A 19,913-nucleotide genomic window follows, 5' to 3' on the forward strand; every position below is an offset into this window, starting at 1 on the left:
TTCTACCTTAAAATTCCGGTTAATCCGATATCTCGTCGGTCACAACCAGCTGATTTCACCTGTTAATTTTTAAACGTGGGATTTTTTTGTACCGGGTTAATTCTGAAACGCCTCGGTTATTTGCGGTGCAACCCGGTGTATCCACCGGTGAATTCTGAAAAGCTTGGAATCGGTTAATAAACAGTTTGTAGGTGTCAAATGTCAACTATACGTCAATATTCCAGCTGATTTTGATGTTTATTTTTTTGTTATTTAAGTGTTGCTATTTTTTAGAAATAGCTAAGAAAATATTGAGTTGTTCAGGTTTTAGTAGTAGATATACTGTAATTAGGCAAATGATTTTGTATGTTAGAATATTTTTATAAGTTAACTGTTTGAATCTAGTGTTAAGATGGCTTCTCAAGAACGGTTGCAAAAATCCTTAGAGGTTTTGAAAATTTTGTCTCAAAATCAGCCTCCTGACCAATCCAGGTAAGTAAATAGAAGTTTAAATTTTGTTTTATTTGTTTTACTACTATATTTTCATTTCTTATAAACCAATATTTACTTTTTACAGAAAAAAAGACAAAATTCATCATTGTTATGTAGTCTCAGAAGCCTTTTCAAATCCTACAATTAAAGTTTCAACTAATTTGCCAGTACTTCTTGAAGTCACAATTGAGACGTTTTTGAAGTTATGTGACGATAGTGATGCTGATATTCGAATGACTAGTGAAGAATGCCTTAATAGAATAATCAGGGTAAGATTAAAATTTTTTTAATCATTACCTTATAAGGACCTTCATAAAAACATTTTAAATGATAATTAGCCATACACAAACTTTAATGAATCCCCTGTAAATAACTTGAAAGAAAAACTGTAAAAGCACTGCACTAAATAAACTGCACTTTGGAAGGTTCTAATAACTAGTACTAATAGAATTACTCCATAGCTGATAAATGTAAATGTCTAGTTTACTTGTGAAATTGTTGTTCTTTGACTAGTAAGAATACAAATTTTATTTTGCGTTCTTATTGAAGCCTGAAAAGATTATAAAAAAAAACTATTATAATAAAATTATTAGTATTCTCTTTTTACCTAAGAAAGTAAGACTGTTATTAGAACATCATCCAATACTGAAAATATCCATAAAATAAATGAATTTACCAGATTTTATTCTTCCATTTCTATCATCCTCCTTTCTAGATATTTACTAATATTTATACCAATCCATTAAAATATAACAAAATTAAAAGAAATTTAGAAAATATCTAAAAAATCACTCATATCCTTGGTTGTATTAAATTTAATTAAGTATTTCTAAGAATATTTTTTACAACACTAATAAACTATATTCTAATATAATGTGATTGAGTCCTTTATAAATGAAGGCCTTGGCGTGAAAACAATGTATGCCACATGCAGTAGGTTTTGAGAAATCTCCTCTGGAAAATCATATTTAATCCACAAAATCAAAATTAAATTCTTTTTATTTGAATTCGGTTGTAAAAGATAAAACACCTTACCTAGTCTTATACCAATAAAAAGGTTTAAAAAAAAAACACTAGATTTACTTTTTTGGAATTTAATTTGCAAAAAAATGTGGCTTGTATCCTTTTGCATGAAAAAATAAAGGTAAACTGAAAAAACATAAAAGTTTAATGAAAAATAAATTAATTGTCATCACTTAATGTAGTCTTCATTCAAATACTCTATATCCATCGGTAATGCCCCTTCTTGGCTAACCACTTTTCTTGCGCCAATATCCAAAAAAAAAAATGATGGCTTACTTCAGGTATATATGGTAGCAAAAGTGATAAATTATTAATTTTTTTGGGGTTTATTTTTATTGGCTCCATATATTTTTGTTTTAAACATTCTGTTAAACATTGCCTTCTAATACCTTTTTTTCTAATATTTACATTTTTAAAATTTTCATTTAAGTAATGTTTTATCTTTAAAAGTTTGGGGTTTATGCTGTCAAACTTAAAGATACAAATTTTGCTGAAGGCAACTTTTTCTTCTTCATTGGTAAGCTTTTTTTTAGTAATATTTCCTTCTAAAGATTTGAATGAAAAGAAGTCTTCTCTCTTCATTACAGTAACTTTAAACGGATTGGTTCTCTTACACTTACTTACTGCCTTATATCAATCTGCTGGTTCATATACTGCCTTTATCTTCTTTTTATATTTCTCTATCATAGCAAAGTCCCTATCGGACGGAAGATGAGTATGCCCCACTATTAAGAATCTATGCTCTATGGATTCAAATACACCTTCTGTAACCAACTGCTTCCATCAGCTCATTAAGACCCAGTTCTTATTTTGACCTCCACAATTATCTGTATGTACAATAAGGTTTTTGGGGAGGTGTTCTTGTTCTTTGAAATGTGTAAAGAGAATACTGGAAATCTCATCGCCTCTTTTACCAGTATTCTCAGACCACATGTACATATAGCCCTTATCATTCATACAGTCATGGACTCTAAGATTATATACCCATGCCTTCCTTAAGTAAAAAGCAGGACCAGTTGTTAAAGAGGGTACAGGGAGTGCTTGCTGAAGGTCAAATGATAATACATATGTATCCTTTAAAGCAGCCATTTTTATTTCATCCTTTAAAGTATTTTGCATTGCTTCAGCGCGCCTTAAATGCAACTCCTTTTCTGTCTTTAACTTCTTTAGAGATTCTTCATCTTCTTTAGAATTCTCAATGTTTACATCTAGTTTATCGCATATCTTGCAGGTATCGCTTCTTGGTAGCTTAAATCCTATATTAAACTCAGAACAAAATATCCTTCTGTATTTATCCTGACTTATAGGTATTATATTTTTTTCAACACACCAAGGCTTAATAATCATAGTATAAAGAAGATATATTGAGGTCATGATTAATGTAAGTCTTATGAGGATTTTTTTTCCCACTGTAATGGCTTGTGTATTTTGGAATAATATTAATATGGTCTCGAGCTGACTGGCAGGCCTCCTCTGGTATTTTATTATGATGCACTAGAAACTTCCCTTATTGATCTGGTTTAGGTGTGGTTAGGCCTTCAAGCATTTGTTTGTGCAGAAGCTGTAATCGCTTCTGAGACGTCAGACCATAGCAAATAAATTCTCTTTTACATATTTTTACATCAAAGCCATTGACCCTCACAAAATAGTGAAAACTAAACTTCTGGGAAGAGGCAGCTGTCTTTATTTTCTTGGGGTATAAACGTTTTTTTGGCAACTGCTTTATGTTATGAAATAAATACGCGTTTTGCTTGTCATAATCGCCAATATTCCAAAAATCGTCAAAAATTTTATTTTCTGTACCTTGAAGCAACATCTTACAGTTTTTGTTGCAACCACATGGTGGACCTAAGACTATGGCTTCAATATTTTTGCCTTTTTTATTTATATAGGGCGAACCAAGATTTCGACTATTTTTCTTAATTCAGATCTTTCGACGTTTTTTTTCGTCATTTAGTTTTGTTCCTTTTTTCAGGGGTAGGAAGCTCAGCACGGCGTTTTTTTCTAGATCCCTGTAAACAAAAAATCCGCTATATATGGTTATTTTAATACTCTGACAAACATATTGGGATGATGATAACAAACAAAGTAAATGTTATGTCAAAAAAAATAATATTATACCTGTCAAAAATGTCATACTCCCGTAAGGGAATTGCCATAAACATTATTACAGATATTTTAAGAAAATATACAAAAATAATGGCAAAAATACATAGCTACAATTTTCAGAAAAAAGGTTTAAGCCACATAACCTCAAATACATACCCGTTGCTCTTCACAGGATGATGCACTGGATTCATTTTCACTCTCTACGTAGTCTCTGTCTTTTACACTATCGTCAGAATTCCATCCACCGCTATTTTTTTCACTAGAATTACTTGAAAACTCTTTAAACATCCTGGGCTACTCATGATGGGGGCTTGTAACCTTAAACCAAAAATTTTCATCACACAGCAGATTTTGTGAAAACGACACTTTAGCACAGTAGCCCCATCTATTGACCGATCATAAAAATATGCTGTATGTGGCTAGTACCTTTATTTCTGAGTAACTTCAAATAAAAAAGTCGGGTATAAGGATTTTGTGGCTTGCATCCTTTTCACTCCAAGGGCTTCAAATGTAAAATTACATATATTTCAAGTGCATTTTAGCTTCAATACAAATTTTTTTTAACTTTTCTCATATTTTTGAAACACCTTGTAATTGATTTTTTAACTTAACTAATTTTTAACTTTTTTAACTGAATTTTTTTTACCAAAAGGCATTAAGGTATTTTAATATCTACTATACAAGAGTTAACTATTTAATAGTATTTTTAATTTTTCTACTAAAAGTTTTTTATTGGGACCACCCCATTAGGATGTCTTAGTGTATATAGTGTATACACAAAAATCCCACATAAAAATCATATTTCATTCTTAGCAAAATGGTGAACCACAGGGAAAACATTTAAAATTAGGTGACCTTTTGAGTCTATTTTGAACTTTGCTATTTCAACCCATTGAGTAGGGTGAAATTGACCCCTACAAAATTAAATGGAACAGTGGTTCAAGTGATGTTCAAGGCAGCCTCATTTAAAAAAAAGTCAATCAGTTTTTCTTAACTAAAATATGTTATTTCATTTTTACTTAATAATGTATTCTATAGATAATTTCTATTACCCATTGATTTTATTTAAAATGTGAATCAGCAAATTCCAATGACACTATGAATTACTTTGACACTAGTTTTTTCATTAAGAGGTATTTTAAAGTGAACTCAAAATACAGACCTGATCTGTCAATTTTTTAAAAATTTATAGCAATCTTAGCAGGGATGTAAAATGATGGTCATTTATTGGTCATTTTTGTCATTTATGGTCATTTATATTTTCTGATTTTCAATATCAGACTAGGTACTTATTATAGCAATAAAAACACATATTTTAAACAAAAAAATATAATACAACGTAAAACAAAACATTAAATTCTCATAATAAAAAATATTTATAAATAAAACAAAGTTTATTTATAAATATTTTTAGTATTATTAAAAAATAACATAAATATGTAAATTCAAACTAAATGCTTATAAAGGTAGGTAATAAAAGTAATAAAACTGGATTTCACTAAAATTTGTAATTTTCTTCTTCTTCAGTCTCATAATTATAGATATCACTGAAGCTAAGTTCATTTTGAGATTTGGAAAGTATACCTTTCAACTCTTCAATAAGACTAATGCTTTCGTCAGTGGTACTACCTTCTTGGTCACTGGTACAGCTTACATGTTCATTTCCGTTATCAAGTAAGGTTTTAGAGGTGGAGGTAGAGGGTAATGGTGATTTTGACGGTCCAGACGGTTCTTCATCGGCATCGGGAATAGTTTCTAGAATAATACTGTTTTTTCTATATTTCTTAAAATAAAAATAATGATGTTAATACCTAAGCGATTTTGTTCTATCCTAGAATACACATGTCTGACATGTCTCTCCTTGTCAACTAATCCTAATCCGAAACTTATTTCTTTGCTCGGTTTAACGCTTTTATGAGGAAATAGTTTTAAATAAATAATTATAAATCCATAAGAACTGAAAGTTCTCTCAGTAGCTGCTGAAGTAGCTGGCATGCCAAGTACAGCTTCTGCCACATGTCAAAGTGGCATTCCAGTACAAATACCTTTCCAGTATATCAAAGGTAAAATGTTAACATTTTTTTCACAATCCTGCACAAATTTTAATCCCCAAAAACCTTCGCTGCTCCTATAGGCGGCTAAATTTTCAAGTACTTTATTACTTACTCATGTATTTCTCTAAGGCACATCTGTTGCCTTTCAAGTAGACTTTCTGTTACTTTTTTTTCCTCCAGCTTCAATAAGGGCGAGGTAGACAATTGGTTTTCAAAAACAATAGCAATTTCATAAAATGCAACAGCTGTACTTCACTAATGTTGCACTTGTCTGACTCCAAACGCAAAATCCATTTCTTTATTGGTTGTAATAAAGTTAAAAATTTTCGATTTTCGTCCAGAATATATCATCAAGAATATCATGTTTATTCCTTTTTTCAAGCAATGTCTGATACTCTTCTGTGATTGCCATTGCTTGAAGAGTACTTTTGTTTATTTGTAGGCTCTCAAAACTTGTAACTATGGAAGCCCATCTTGTTGCTACTGGAAGTTTAAGGGTGCAGGATTCACCTTTTTGCTTTTCCTTTGAAATTCTTTTAAATGCAGAAGTTAAAACCGATTTATTTTTTATTGCCTTTATTATGGACTTCGAGGCATTAAGAAGAGTTTCTGTGGTCTTTAATTTCATTATATCAGTAACCAATAAATTAAGTGTATGTGCTGCGCAACCGTAAAATGAAATTGGTTTGTCTGGATATCTACTTTGTAGCAAATCCCAAGATTTCTTCATATTAGCGGCATTGTCTGAGCAAAAGCCGATTATTTTGTTAATTCCCACCTCATTGTATACCATTTCTATTTGAACTGCCATGTACTCACCTGTATGTCTACTTTCTTCAGTAGACAATGATTTGTAAAAAACAGGTTGGGGTGTGGCTATAACAAAATTAATTATGCTCTCATTCCGTATGTTAGTCCATGCATCGCTTTGAATGCCCAGGACTTTAGCATTTGTTAAATTATCTGTCACTTCGATTTCAACTTGATTAAATACAGCATTTAAAAGCGAATTTGATAAAACAAAACGTGAAGGCAACGTCAAGGACGGTCTGATTTTTTTAAAAAGGTCTATCCAATATATATTTTCTGTTATATTTAAGGGCAGGCCTGTAGCATAAATTGCCTTTGCTAGCATCAACCAAATTTCATCTTGATCGTCGGGTTTAATGTTGTCAATAAAACTGCTTAGAGTGCTTAGGGTACTAATTGAGCTACATTGACTACGACTACCCTTTCTCTGGACTTTAGATGCCGAATGCCCCGATGCCGATAAACTATTCCTTACCTCTTCTAACTCTGCTTGCTGTTCTGCTGATTCAGTCACCGACACATCCAGTTTCCTCTTGTTTGATTTTTCTGACTCATTCAGCTTTAGTTCACTTTTTAACATTGCTTTAACATTGTCAGGACACATTTCACATATAACAAGATGTTAGCCCATTCTAGTTGCATGGTGTGCAACCTGTTTTTTACAAAATTTACACTCGTAACATTTCAATTTCTGTCCTGGCTTATTTAGAGTATTAAAGTATTTATATACAATACTTTTAGTTCTACCCATTTTCTTGATGTTTAAGAAACAAAACACAACAAAAAATAAATAGGCACAGGAAAAAACTTTGAAAATATAAAATAGCTCTTATTGTAAAGGTACTAATGCCGCCGAACACCTGAATTGACGCGCCGATCGCGAGAAGAAGTAAGCAAGCCAGCCAAGCCAATGTACTAAGCAGGTTGCAGCTTGTCTTAAGCAGTAAACATTGAAAATCAGCTGATATTTTTGTGACAGTAAGATTTTAATTGATAAAAAATAAATGACGATGGTGTCATAAAAATAAATGACGTGACCGTCATTTTCAATATGACCGTGACGTGACCGTGTCAGCAAAATTTGCTCACATCCCTACTCCTTAGTAAATTCACTGTAGTAATATTAACAGTTCAAATGTTAAGATGGTATCACTCAGAAGTTTTGTGTTAAAAATAAAAAGTTGATAAAATAAGAAGTCAAGAAGAAGTTTGTGCAATATTTAATGCAAAATTTCCTGAAAATCATATTTCACAATCAACTGTTTGTAGGATATTCCTCAAGAAAGAGACTGGTTTAATCAGTGATTGACCTTCCGATTTGAGCGAAGATAAAAAAAAATGATATATTATAATAATAATAATAAGCTTTATTTCCAACAGGTTACATATACCCAGTTACAGGAAAATCAATTAAATATATATAAATGTACAAGTATGAATGCATGAACTGTATTAGATTCATGCAACTAAACTATAAAAGAATTGCTATATAGTAAAAAAAAGTAGTGAGTTTGAGAAAATAAATAATAAAAAATCAACACTAAATTAGGATAAGAATCAAGAATTAATTTAAATCAAAAGAGCAGAAAAAAAAATTAGTAAATAAATGTATTTAAGCTAAAAACTAAATAACCTAGCCTTCCCCACCGACCATATGCAGGTGACTTAAAATAAGTGCTAAATTGTCATGGTGAATGTCACAAGAATCAGCAATAGTGTTAAATTTTTGACCCATAAAGTGAATAGGACTCTGGTACAGAATGTTGGACCTGGCTGTGTCCAAGTTAAAAGCTGGACACTGTCTAGATCCTGGGCGTGGTATATGAAAGCAAATCCTTTGCAAAAGGGATAGGCAGTCAATTTTATGGTTAAGTAAATTAAACAAGAATTTCACCGAATGCATTGCTCTCCTCTTCGCAAGTGACCATTCAGTATATCTAGAGAGCAGCAGGTTATGGTCAAAACTCCTTAGAGGATAGACTCCATCATCCTTAAATTCCAAACATTTAAGAAATCGCCGTTGGACTGATTCTAATAGGTGAATGTGCTGGTTGTAAATGGGAGACCAAATGAGGGAGCTGTAGTCCAGCCTGAATCTAACAAATGCATAGTAGAGAGTTTTGGCAGTGGCAGTGTTCAAAAAAAGTTTGCAATTTCTAATAATAAAGCCCAGCATGCAAGTAGCTCTAGAAACAGTATCTTCGATGTGAGGGATAAAAGGAAATTTTTGGTCAAAGGTGACTCCAAGATCCTTAAAACAGGTAGACCTTGCCAGAGACTCTTCATGAACTGAGTAAGCCAGTTCAAAGCGCACCAATGGTGTACAGTATTGATGTTCTCTTGCAGTTGACCACAATCTGTTATAGAGTCAATCCTATGGAAAAGCTTTAGGTCATCAGCATATGCTAACCGAGAGCAATTGAGGGTGGAAATCAAGTCATTAGCGAAAACGTTAAAGAGAAGGGGGCCCGAGTTAGAGCCCTGAGGAACTCCAGAGGTGGGTGAAAAACAAGCAGATCTAAAGCATTCGACCACTACAAACTGAGAGAGGTCAACTAAATAGGAGTTAAGGAGCTTTATCAAGCGATCAGAGAATCCAAACTGGCGTTCAAGCTTATTTAATAGGATGAAGTGGTCAATCTGGTCAAAAGCCTTTTGAAAGTCTGTGTAGATAAAATCGATTTGACCTCTATCATTAAGTGCTTCGCACACAAACTGAGAGAAGAATGCTAGGTTTGTAGTACATAAGCGGCCAGAAACAAAGCCATATTAATCGTTGGCCAGCATGGACTTAACCTTGGGAAAAATTTATTTATAAAGAGCCAACTCGAATAACTTTGAGAAATTGCACAGAATGGATATAGGGCGGTAATTCTCTATTGTTCCAGCATCGCCCTTTTTAAAGATATTATGGGCTACTAATGAGAATCCATTCAAAAAAGTAGTCTATTTTTCTCAAAGAGACCTCCTAATAATAAAAATTCAGAGATTGGAGGGACACAAAGTCAATGATCTCAGATTATGTTTATTTTTTTAAAAAACTATTACATGTGAAGGGTACAGGGAAAAAACCAGATATGTCATTTTTTTCACATTAGAGTAAATTGAATTTTAATGTTCAAAACCAATTATTTTTATTTCCAAAACGAATATAAACATGTAGTTTACATAAAACAGAAGTTAATATTATTATAAAGTATTATGACTATGGTTTTTTAGTTTAGAAAAACTAAATACGGCTTTATTGCAAAAAAATCTGCATCACTCAGGGTTTTGCAGGAACAAAAGCAGCAATGTCACCTGAAACTGACAAAAACCGGCTGCTTTTATTTTTGAAATAAAAAAGAAGATTTAATTTTTTGGAATTTTTAATGTTTAATTATCAACATGTTATTATAAAGTAAGTTAGAGATGAGCCAGGTTTTGAAAAAATGTCACGGCTTTTGGACTGCAAAACCTCATGAGGCTCATTAGGTCGTTAAACTTAGCCTTTGGAATTGGTAATGAACCTGTAAAAAAATTCCAAAAATTAATACATCTCATTTTTATTTAAAACTTTCTTATAACTTACCATCGTATACCGGAACGGGCAGCAAAAATTCTCCGCATCTTAAAGCTGAATTTCGATCAAAGCGTTTTCGTATTAATCAAGACAAAATTGGCCCATTGTATATTGAACGGTATATAGTAGATAAGGCGGCTATGATTAGATGATGCCACCATTTCCTTCAAAATCTGGATTTTAAATGGGCATTTTTGTAAATATATTTTGTCTAAAAATGATTTCCAATCCAGTATCATATTTTATGACACACTCACTACAACAAACGGCGATGGTTTGGAGCGGGAATGCCTAATGACTTCTTCGAACTCTTCCGGGACCTCAAAGGGGCTCTTCAAATCCCACAATCCTACATTTTTGTTACATTCCAAATAGGAGCGTCCTCTTATAGGGAATGTGATTTCTGTTTCATTCAGATTATGAATTTTGTTGTTTACTACAAAATGATTAAATCGAAAAATGGTAAAGTTTTTATTTTGTCCTCCGGCAGAATCACAGAAGATTTGCAGTTCGTCAACATCGTCGTCTAAATAATTATTGATAAAATGGAGAAGAAAAGATGCAACTTCGTTTGATCCTTTTTTAGCCTCTCCTTCATGATAGGTATAAAAAATAGATTGACCCGAAGAGAAGACATGTACATTAAAGGCGTACATAGACAATTGGTGTTTATAATACACGTCGTTAGTGGCAATTTTAGGAATTGAAATATTTTTTGCAAAACCAATGCAGATGGCTTCCTTTTTGTTGCTTTTTTTTGCAGCTTTTTTGGCTTGCCTTTTCCTTGAATAAAACGCCTCAGCCTTTCTTTTATGCAACTCGTTCATAACGGTTAATTCTCTAATTTCATCAGTATCAGTCAAACTTTTAAGCTTAATTTGAAATTCATCACATGTTGCGCATGTGTCACTTCTAGGGTATCCAAAAGCAATATTGAATTCTTTATTAAGGATTGTTCTGTACGTTTGATACAAGACTTAAGCATTTAGATGCTTTTCCTTAAAGAGGTTAAACATCTTTTTGATTGTAAGTTCTTCTGGTAAATAGGTCTTTTTTGTATCTTTTTGACTATAGTGGCTCTGACGACCCTTAAAACTTTTGATGTGGTCACATATCAAACCTTTTGTTAAGTCGTCCAGCTTCCTATGAGTTGCACTATGCTTTCCACGTCTGTCCTTAGGAGCTGCACCACTTCGTTTGAGGGTTTCCTTTATATAATTTATTTTATTACAAAAAATAAATCCCATGAATGGAACAAAAAGCTTTGGCACACACTGGAATATCACCATCGCGAACCCGAACTCGATACGCATAACTAACTTGGAAACTGGCAGTATTCTCGTTTTGACGAGGTCTTCTATGCTGGACAGGTAAGACTGTAATTAAACCAGCTAAATAATAATTTTGCTCATCATGAGAACTCAGAGCATTAAAATGTCTCAATATTTCTGCTCTTTGCGCCTTATTAAGTACCTCAAAGCACTTTAATCTTGAGCAATTACAAGGCTGTCCAGCTTTATGAGTGGATAACTTCAACATTTTAGAGACCTCTGACATCCGACCGGTTCTCTTTCTTTTTTTTGAAGGCGTAATTTTGTTCTCAACGGTTCCCTCCGAATCACTATTAACCATAATGGTTTATTATTAATCACACAGACAAACAAGAAGTCGCACTTTTGCGGTTACAATAATACTGGCACGTTTTTTAAAAATAAATATTGAAAAAAAATGAGATAATCCACATACCTTATCTGGTTCATTAGGCCAAGATAACAATGTTCCACAACCTACTATTAACAGGTTTATAAGAAATGAAAAAGTATCACCCATATATTGTTTCAGCAACTTAAAATCCTAACACTTTGGGATCAGATCCTGTATGAAACTTTTCGTTACTGCCATGGTAATGCCTTTCATTAAAGAGAAAGCATCCATACTTAACCAACTAGATCTAGACAAAATCTACAAATACCTCAATCTTAGAGCGCCTTAACTAGAAACACAGTTTTGCATTATGGAAAATTATTATACAACATGCTACCATTAAGGATTTGAAATTTAAATAAATACAAATTTGACAGTCTTATAAAGAGTATTTTGCTAAGATGTGCAAACTATTTTTTTACTGAATTTGTTGGGGTATCTTTGACGCAGATGTGAATGTTTAAATTTTTTGTATAACCAAATGCATCTATTTTTGTTTTGTTAATAATCTAGAACTAGGACTTAACCATGTAAATTGTACAGCATATTTTGCTTTTTAATAAACTTGACTTTGACTTATAAAGTAGACCTTGAACAAGAACTTTTAGAAGATGATCCTGATAGGCGAATGCAGTTATGTGAGGATGACAAGGGGTAATAAAAATAATGCCTTTCCACACAATATTCCATTCTCTGATAAAGCAATGTTTTGTTTAAATGGCATTGTTAATAGAGAAAATTACCAATTTTGTGCTCAAGAAAATCCACGTGGATACATGAAGCACATACCCAGTATCCTAAAAAAGTAAATGTATACTGGAATTATCAATAATAGAATTTTGAGGCCATACCTTTTTTTGTTGTTTGATTTGATTCCTTCTTTAGCTGTAATTTTTTCCCAATGCGGTTGATCCAGATACACCCCATGACCAAATATGGTTTTTGCAAGATGACTCATGCTAGCAAGAAGCTCAGCCATATTCTGGTTTTAATGTGCGCAGGTATCTTGATATCATTTTTCCGAATCGTTGGATTGGTCGACGAGGTGCTATGTCAAAGAAAAGGTCTACCAAAATACATCAAACGACATTGACGTACTAAGAGAAAAAGTAAAATAGCATTCAATATTATACCAATTGAACCTATTTAGAACTCCGTGGATGACTTTTATCATCGCCTTGCGGCTTTCCAAGTTAAATGAGGAGGTCATTTGATGTATGTGATCATCATCGATAAACACTGTATAATTGATTTTTTTACCAATGTAGATCTTAGAAATAGTAATTTTTAAAAATAAGGGAAGAAGTTTCTAGTATGAATAAAGATGTAAGAGTTAAGATTTTTAGGTGAACAAAATGTGGTCTATATGACTCTTTGATTTAATTCAATAATAAAATGAACAGATGGTGTCCATGACAGCTGATGCTCTAATTCTCCCTTTACCATCCTGATGAAAGCTTTCTCCTCAAAGTTACTGTAATAATATTGTGTTTTAAGCTTACTTCTCAATCAATTGGAATGTCTAGAAAATTAGTTACTTTAATCTCCTGCAAAGAGTTATCATTTAAGATCAGACTTGCTATCTCCAATAATAAGTGTTTTGGTTTGATTTGAGCGATTCATTAATGATATTCATATTCTTTCCTATGCTGTAATCCATCTATTTCTTCATGTTGCCATAAAAATATTCATATTCTTTCCTATGCTGTAATCCATCTATTTCTTTATGTTGCCATAAAAATATTATCTTAATAGTTATGAAAACAATAAATTAATTATTGAAAAAGTATTGTCTGATATTGTGTCAATTGTCAGCTACTTAAAAAAGGCTGCTATGTATTTAGTTCGTGATTTATGTTATAAAATACTCAAACTTCATTTAATTATTCACAAGTGAGGTATCGTTGTTTTTAGAATCCCAATTAAATTTTATGGTTAAAATTAGAAAATTAAGGCAATTTGCCGTTAAAGCGGAAGTGACAGAAAACCACTGAATAAATCAAAAAATGACTTTTACATTTTATAACTAACCTAAATGAGGAAAGATATTATAGTTTTTTTAAGATTACTTGTCCTGGGTCGGTTATATTTGAAATATTTATATTTTTTATAGAGAACCATTTTCACATTTAATTTAATTAAATGAAATTTGTATTCATTATATATAGGTCATGAGCGATGGTCACACGGGTAAAATACAAATAGAACTACACAAAGAAATAAAGAAAAATGGATCGCAAAGATCGCTTAGGGCAGCCCTAACTCGTTTTTCACATTTGGCACATCACATAAGGCCTCATAAGGGCAAGCCCTATGTGGTGAATCTTTTCCCTGCTCTGATTAAAATAGCAGATAGAACTGAAGAAGGAGTACATGAAACCCTAGCTGCTTGCCTTCCCAAAATATTAAAAGTTTTGGGAACATTTGCCTCGGATAATGAGATTAGGGTATGTGTTACAAACTAATCATAATTTGTTTTGCATTAATACCACAAACATGGATATTTAAATAATTGTGAAAATTTAATTTCAGATTCTTCTAAAAGCATTTCTTAGTAATATTGTGAAACCTTCACCTACAATGCGAAGAACATCTGCTAGTTGTATACAGACAATATGTGTGAATTCTCGGAGGCCTTATTATTTTTTGACCTATTGTTTAAATTGTATCTTAGGTAAGTAATTACTTTATTTAAAAATCATCATTCTCTAAGTTTGTAGCAGCTTATCTCTTTTATTTTATAAAAAGAAGTATTTCTGGTACATAATAGCTTATTCTTTGCAAATAGAAAACTATACTTTTTCTACGGGTGTCCAAGAAATCTTAACATAAAATTAATAAAATTAAAAGGTGAAATAATTTCGTGATAAACCCACACAAAAATTCTAATCTTTCTGTAATAAGAATTTTTTATATTAAAAATATTTATTACAATATACATTTTTATTATAATAATCATAATATAATACATTTTCTGTACGGTGTTTTTTATAGATATTTATAGTAATATTGAAACAATTTGAAAAAAAATTTGGAATAGTATTATTACCCAAATTGACGTCATTCTTCGTCGTCTCATGTATAATGTATATATGCCTATGCTGACTATTTAAGGGATGTAGAATCTGGTTTGAAAGGAAATCCCAAGTTGTTTTGGTCTTTTGTTAAATCTCTGCGTGATTCCGCTGACATTCTAGAGAAAATAACTTTGGAGGACAAACCCTACTCAGGTTCTCAAAAGGTTGCTGATGGATTTGCTAATTTTTTCAGGTCAGTATTTATAATTGATAATGACTTAGACTGTTCACCCACGGAGGCCATGTCATTTTTCTGTGCCCAAATGACTTCCGAAGATGAAATTCTTAAAGCGGTTAGCAGGATTAAAGCTAATAATATAATAGGCCCTGATGGCATTCCGGCATATATCATGAAGGGCTGTCGTGATTATTTTTTACAATCCTTTAAACATCTTTTTAATTTAATCATCAAAACCTCAACTTTTCCAGATAAGTGGAAGATTAGTAAAATTCTTCCTATTCACAAATCCGGCTCTAGACATAATAAATAAATAATCGCTAAAATAATCTAAAAATAATCGCATTATGAGCTCCATATCAAAGGTCTTCGAGTTGATTATCTTTGAGCATCTATTTCATGACATTTCAGGCCGCATTACTTTATGTCAACACGGGTTTTTACCGAGAAAATCTACCTTGACAAATCTCACCGCCTTTTGTGAATATGTCCATGAAGATGTCGATCACAAGTTGACGTTATATATACTGACATAGAAAAGGCTTTTGACAGAGTAAGACACTGCGTGATTTTAATATCTTTGTCAGACTTAGATGTAGCTACATACATTATTGAATTTATTAGGTCATACTTGAGTAAGAGGTTCCAATACGTTGAGATTAAGCGATCTAGGTTATTTATCATAAGAGCACCTCTGGGGTTCCTCAGGGTTCCAATCTTGGTCCCCTTTTATTTTCGGCGGCCATTAACGGCTTAATATGCAACATTAAAAAAGCAAAGGGTCTTCTAATTGCTGATGATTTCAAGTGTTTCTTACAGATTGACTGCGTTGAAGTCACAACTTACAAAATGATTGCTCTGATGTTGCTAACTGGTGAGACATTCATAGCTTTAAATTAAATGTCAGTAAGTGTGCTTGCATGTCATTCACCCTCAATAGTAGCCCTATAGCGTTCAGTTATGTATTAAATGATGTGGAACTAGAAAAAGTAACGGAACAAAAGGACTTAGAAGTTATTTAGAATATAGTTATGTTAGTAATTTATCTTTTTCTTCCCACATTTTGTCCAAGGTTGACAGTGACCAAAAGATTTCCAGCTTTATTGCTAGAACCACCAAGGAGCTTAGCATTGATGTCAGGCTCCATCTTTTTGATAGCTTGGTGTTGCCAATCTTAGAGTATAACTCTATCATATGGTCTCTTCTATATAACGTTTGGATGACTCTAATTGAAGGGGTGCAAAGGAGGTTTTTGGTGTTTATCCCCCTAGAGGTTGCGACAATGAACACTTATTCGGTGTTCAGTCCTGACATTCTTCATCATCTCCCCTTTGCCAATAACAGATTAAATTCTCGTAATTCTATAATGTTTTACTTAGCATACATGTACAAACCTCTCCAAAAACTCACCCATATATAAACTCTGCTATTATTTTAATTTATATGCTTCAGATATAGATATTGACTCGACTAGGCTCAATCAATTTAGGACACTTATGACGAATAAACTTAAATCAACATAACATCCTGCTTCCCTTACGCTTATTTTTTTTATCCTGTTGTAAGAGAATTTTGAGTGGCCGTACGTTTTTTTTTGTTTTTGTATTAACTTTAAATACTCTTAATCATGCAATTCTAATAATTGTTTCCTTATTATTTTAATACGTGTGTTATGTAAATGTCAGATATGAATTAGTTGGTACATTTTACTTTAGTGTTTAGTTGTTTTTTTTCCTATTAACTTATAGGAAAAAAAAAAGTATACTTTATATTACTTAGTATTTATGTTGGTATCTGTAAGTAGCTTTTGGCTGTTGATATTGTGATTAAATAAATAAATAAATAATAGTTCATGATGTGCTGGTACTTATATTGACATTAACTGAATAGAAAATAAATCATCTATGTAGCCTTCTGTGGTCAGGTGGATATTAATTTGCACTCCCATGTCTTTTTAAGGCAGTTATATCTCTTCCTATAAGAAGAGTAACTGATGATCTTCTGAGTGTGTGTCCTGTAGCTCAGAATTGGATAAAAAGACAAAGAGTAAAGTCTTGGTGTTTGGAATATTTACCAAATGTCCCGACTCTTAGATTCTTAATGTCGTAAGTTATTTACAATTGACGCAACTCATTACTCCGGCAAGGGCCAGCAACTCTCATAATTAATGCAACCTTAAATTTAAAAAAAATAATGAAACAATCACTACTTAAATGCATGTGTGTTTTCTTTGGCTGCCAAATGATCTGCTGCCTCATTGATCAATTCCTTAATTTCCTCCGAAGTAAAGGTTGTTGCACAAATATCCTTCCAACTTTCTTTTCAAAATTGCGGTGAGTTTCGAATAAGTTTTAATATAAATATTATGATTTATATTTATGAGAAAGTTGTTCAAAATATCATGTTTCCCAAAACTGAATCCACATTTTCTGTTTTTCTCCTATTCTTGAAGTTTTGATAGACAGCAGTGTATTTTCAGTTTCGTGTTTGCAGCAGTGTATTTGCTTCAAGATTTTTCTGGTACCAAGTTGTTTTGCCTCTAGGAGAAAAGAATACTTATCAGAATAATCTGTAAGTGATTTTGCACAAACAGAGTTCCCTGAATGCATTGGCTGAAGCACCGTTTAGGGTTGAACAGACTTAACATTTTCCAAAGAGGAGGATAGTAAAGTGGACTCATCACTAATGTCTAGTCATAAAAATCCCAGCGGTCTGTGTTCCACAACCTGCAATGTTTTCCTTGCAGCGACAGAAGTTGCCAATCAGTCTTAACTTTAACAGATTAATTGAAGAATGGTTGTTTTGGTTTTATGAGGGAATAATTGTGTTCAGTTAGACCTTCATATTTTAATGAAAACCATGGTTATTAAAATTTGTTTTTTTTAAATTATTAAATCTTTTTTATTGTCAATTGAATGGGAACTTTGAATTAAGCACTAATGGGTAAAAAGTGAAACTTTATAAACGCTGGGAATTGTGTAAAGTGAGTACTTTACACACAGTAGTAGAAAAAATCTTTTATGAATGTGTTTATCAGAACCATTTTAAATGTACATATTCTTACATGATGGATATTTACAGAAAAATTTTGATCTATTTTTCGGTTGTTGAAATGAAAATGAGAGGCCAGTCAATTTATAATATTTATTTATAATGATCAAGTTAAAAATTAAATTTTATTTGAAAGATTGATTGAAACCAATTGAATTTAAATTTATGAAAGACTAAAAATTGACAATACAAAAAGATAACACAATAAATAAAATCACATTTTTTTACCGGAAACCTGAATTGCTGCAAATCAATTAAAAACATGACCCCTGATATTAAAAGAGACAATTTTTAGGAACAAAAGTAATTAATTTAAAATAACATTCTTAAAACAAAGCCAACCCACGCTTACGGCACGCATAGAAAAACACACTAAAATGATATGACAACTGCTGTTCCATCAGTCAATGCCAACAACGTCATTTTTGTCAATGTTGCCAAGCAAGATGGCCGACATACGATTCCGATTTGCCCTATACAAGCTTTATACATGTGATCGCAAGAGTGAGACAGCAAATGTAAAGATTTCCGCTAGATGCTAACGATCATTGATGGAATGTGACGTAATAGAATGAATGGGGGGGGAGGGGTTTAACAGACGCAGCTGAGCTCCCCTCCCTTACCTGCTGTGCTAGCGCCTCCTATCCACTGTGAAAATTACTTTCACTTGAAATTGCAGTTAAACTACGAGGTCTAGCAAAGGAATGAATAAGACATTTTTTTTTCTGCAAAATTTAAACTACAATGTATTGAATAACATATACATGTTATTCGATACACATATAACACGTAAAAAAAACAAACAAAGTACCTGAACCTGGCGCAGTCTAGCTTTATATAGCTACTCGACTGAACCAGATCAGGGTGTATTCGAAGTATATAAACCAACATTATAACAACATGTTATATGTAAAGAAATATTCCCAATTATAATGTAACACAAAAAAATTTTGTTCTTCTATAAAAAAACAGCAAATTTGATACATATTAAACAGTAAGAGAAATGTTTTGAATATTCATAAGAACAATTTTATATTTCCTCCTAAATTTATCTGCACGGTCAACAAATTCTGCAGGTATTTTATTGTAGCACTGAACAGCATTGTAAGAAAAAGATCGCTGAAACATAGCACTCCTATGGACCGGTATGGTTAACTTATTTCTAGCTCTAACATTTACCTCGTGTACATTTGCTCTAAACAACAATCTATTCCTTATAGTCGCAGGTGCCTTTGGGCTGCTAATGATTTTTATCAAAAAAGTGGAAAAGTGAAGAATTCTACGATTGTCCATTTTAAGCCAGTTAATTGCTTTAAAATATTGCGAAATATGATCATACTTATGCCATAAACCAATCTGATACAGGCATTTTGAATTTTTTGTATGCGCATTGTACAATCATTATCTAAGCAAAAACCATAAACATAATCACAGTAGTTAAAATAAGAGAGCACCATGGCCTCACATAGGCTGCGTTTAAGACTTAGATTAAGAATATATCTATTACTATATAAGAGTTTTAAAGCTGCAAACGATTTTTGAACAATTTTTTAACATGCTCCCTGAATCTTAACTTACTGTCCATCGCAATGCCCAAATTTTTGGCAGTTTCAACAACCGAAAGCTTGGAGCCCTCCACATGAACATTTATTACACTTTTAATATCTGTAGTTTTATTTGTATTTCCAAAAACCATAAAACAAGACTTTGAGGAATTTAATTTTTAATTATGTTTTTTAGATAATTGATTTATTATATCTAAGTCATTGTTTATACCAATCTCCGCTTCTTTAAGATAATCAGGTTTGAAAGTTGTATATATCTGCGTATCATCAGCAAACGCTTGCACCTTACAAACTTTTAAGGACTTAAGA

General features: G+C 32.2%; 1 protein-coding gene across 1 annotated transcript in view; it reads left to right on the top strand.

Moving 5' to 3' along the window:
- Positions 1 to 257: 257 nt before the first annotated feature.
- LOC126746626 (huntingtin-like) overlaps positions 258 to 19,913 on the top strand; it is a 157,491-nt gene continuing 137,835 nt past the window's right edge. Inside the window, exons 1-4 of the mRNA XM_050454956.1 lie at positions 258 to 471; positions 557 to 740; positions 13,902 to 14,180; positions 14,266 to 14,407. Coding sequence (XP_050310913.1) covers positions 392 to 471; positions 557 to 740; positions 13,902 to 14,180; positions 14,266 to 14,407 — 685 coding nt within the window. The 5' untranslated portion in view covers positions 258 to 391. The remainder of the gene's footprint in view (positions 472 to 556; positions 741 to 13,901; positions 14,181 to 14,265; positions 14,408 to 19,913) is intronic.

This window comes from Anthonomus grandis, chromosome 17, assembly GCF_022605725.1.
Source record: "Anthonomus grandis grandis chromosome 17, icAntGran1.3, whole genome shotgun sequence".
NCBI lineage: Eukaryota > Metazoa > Arthropoda > Insecta > Coleoptera > Curculionidae > Anthonomus > Anthonomus grandis.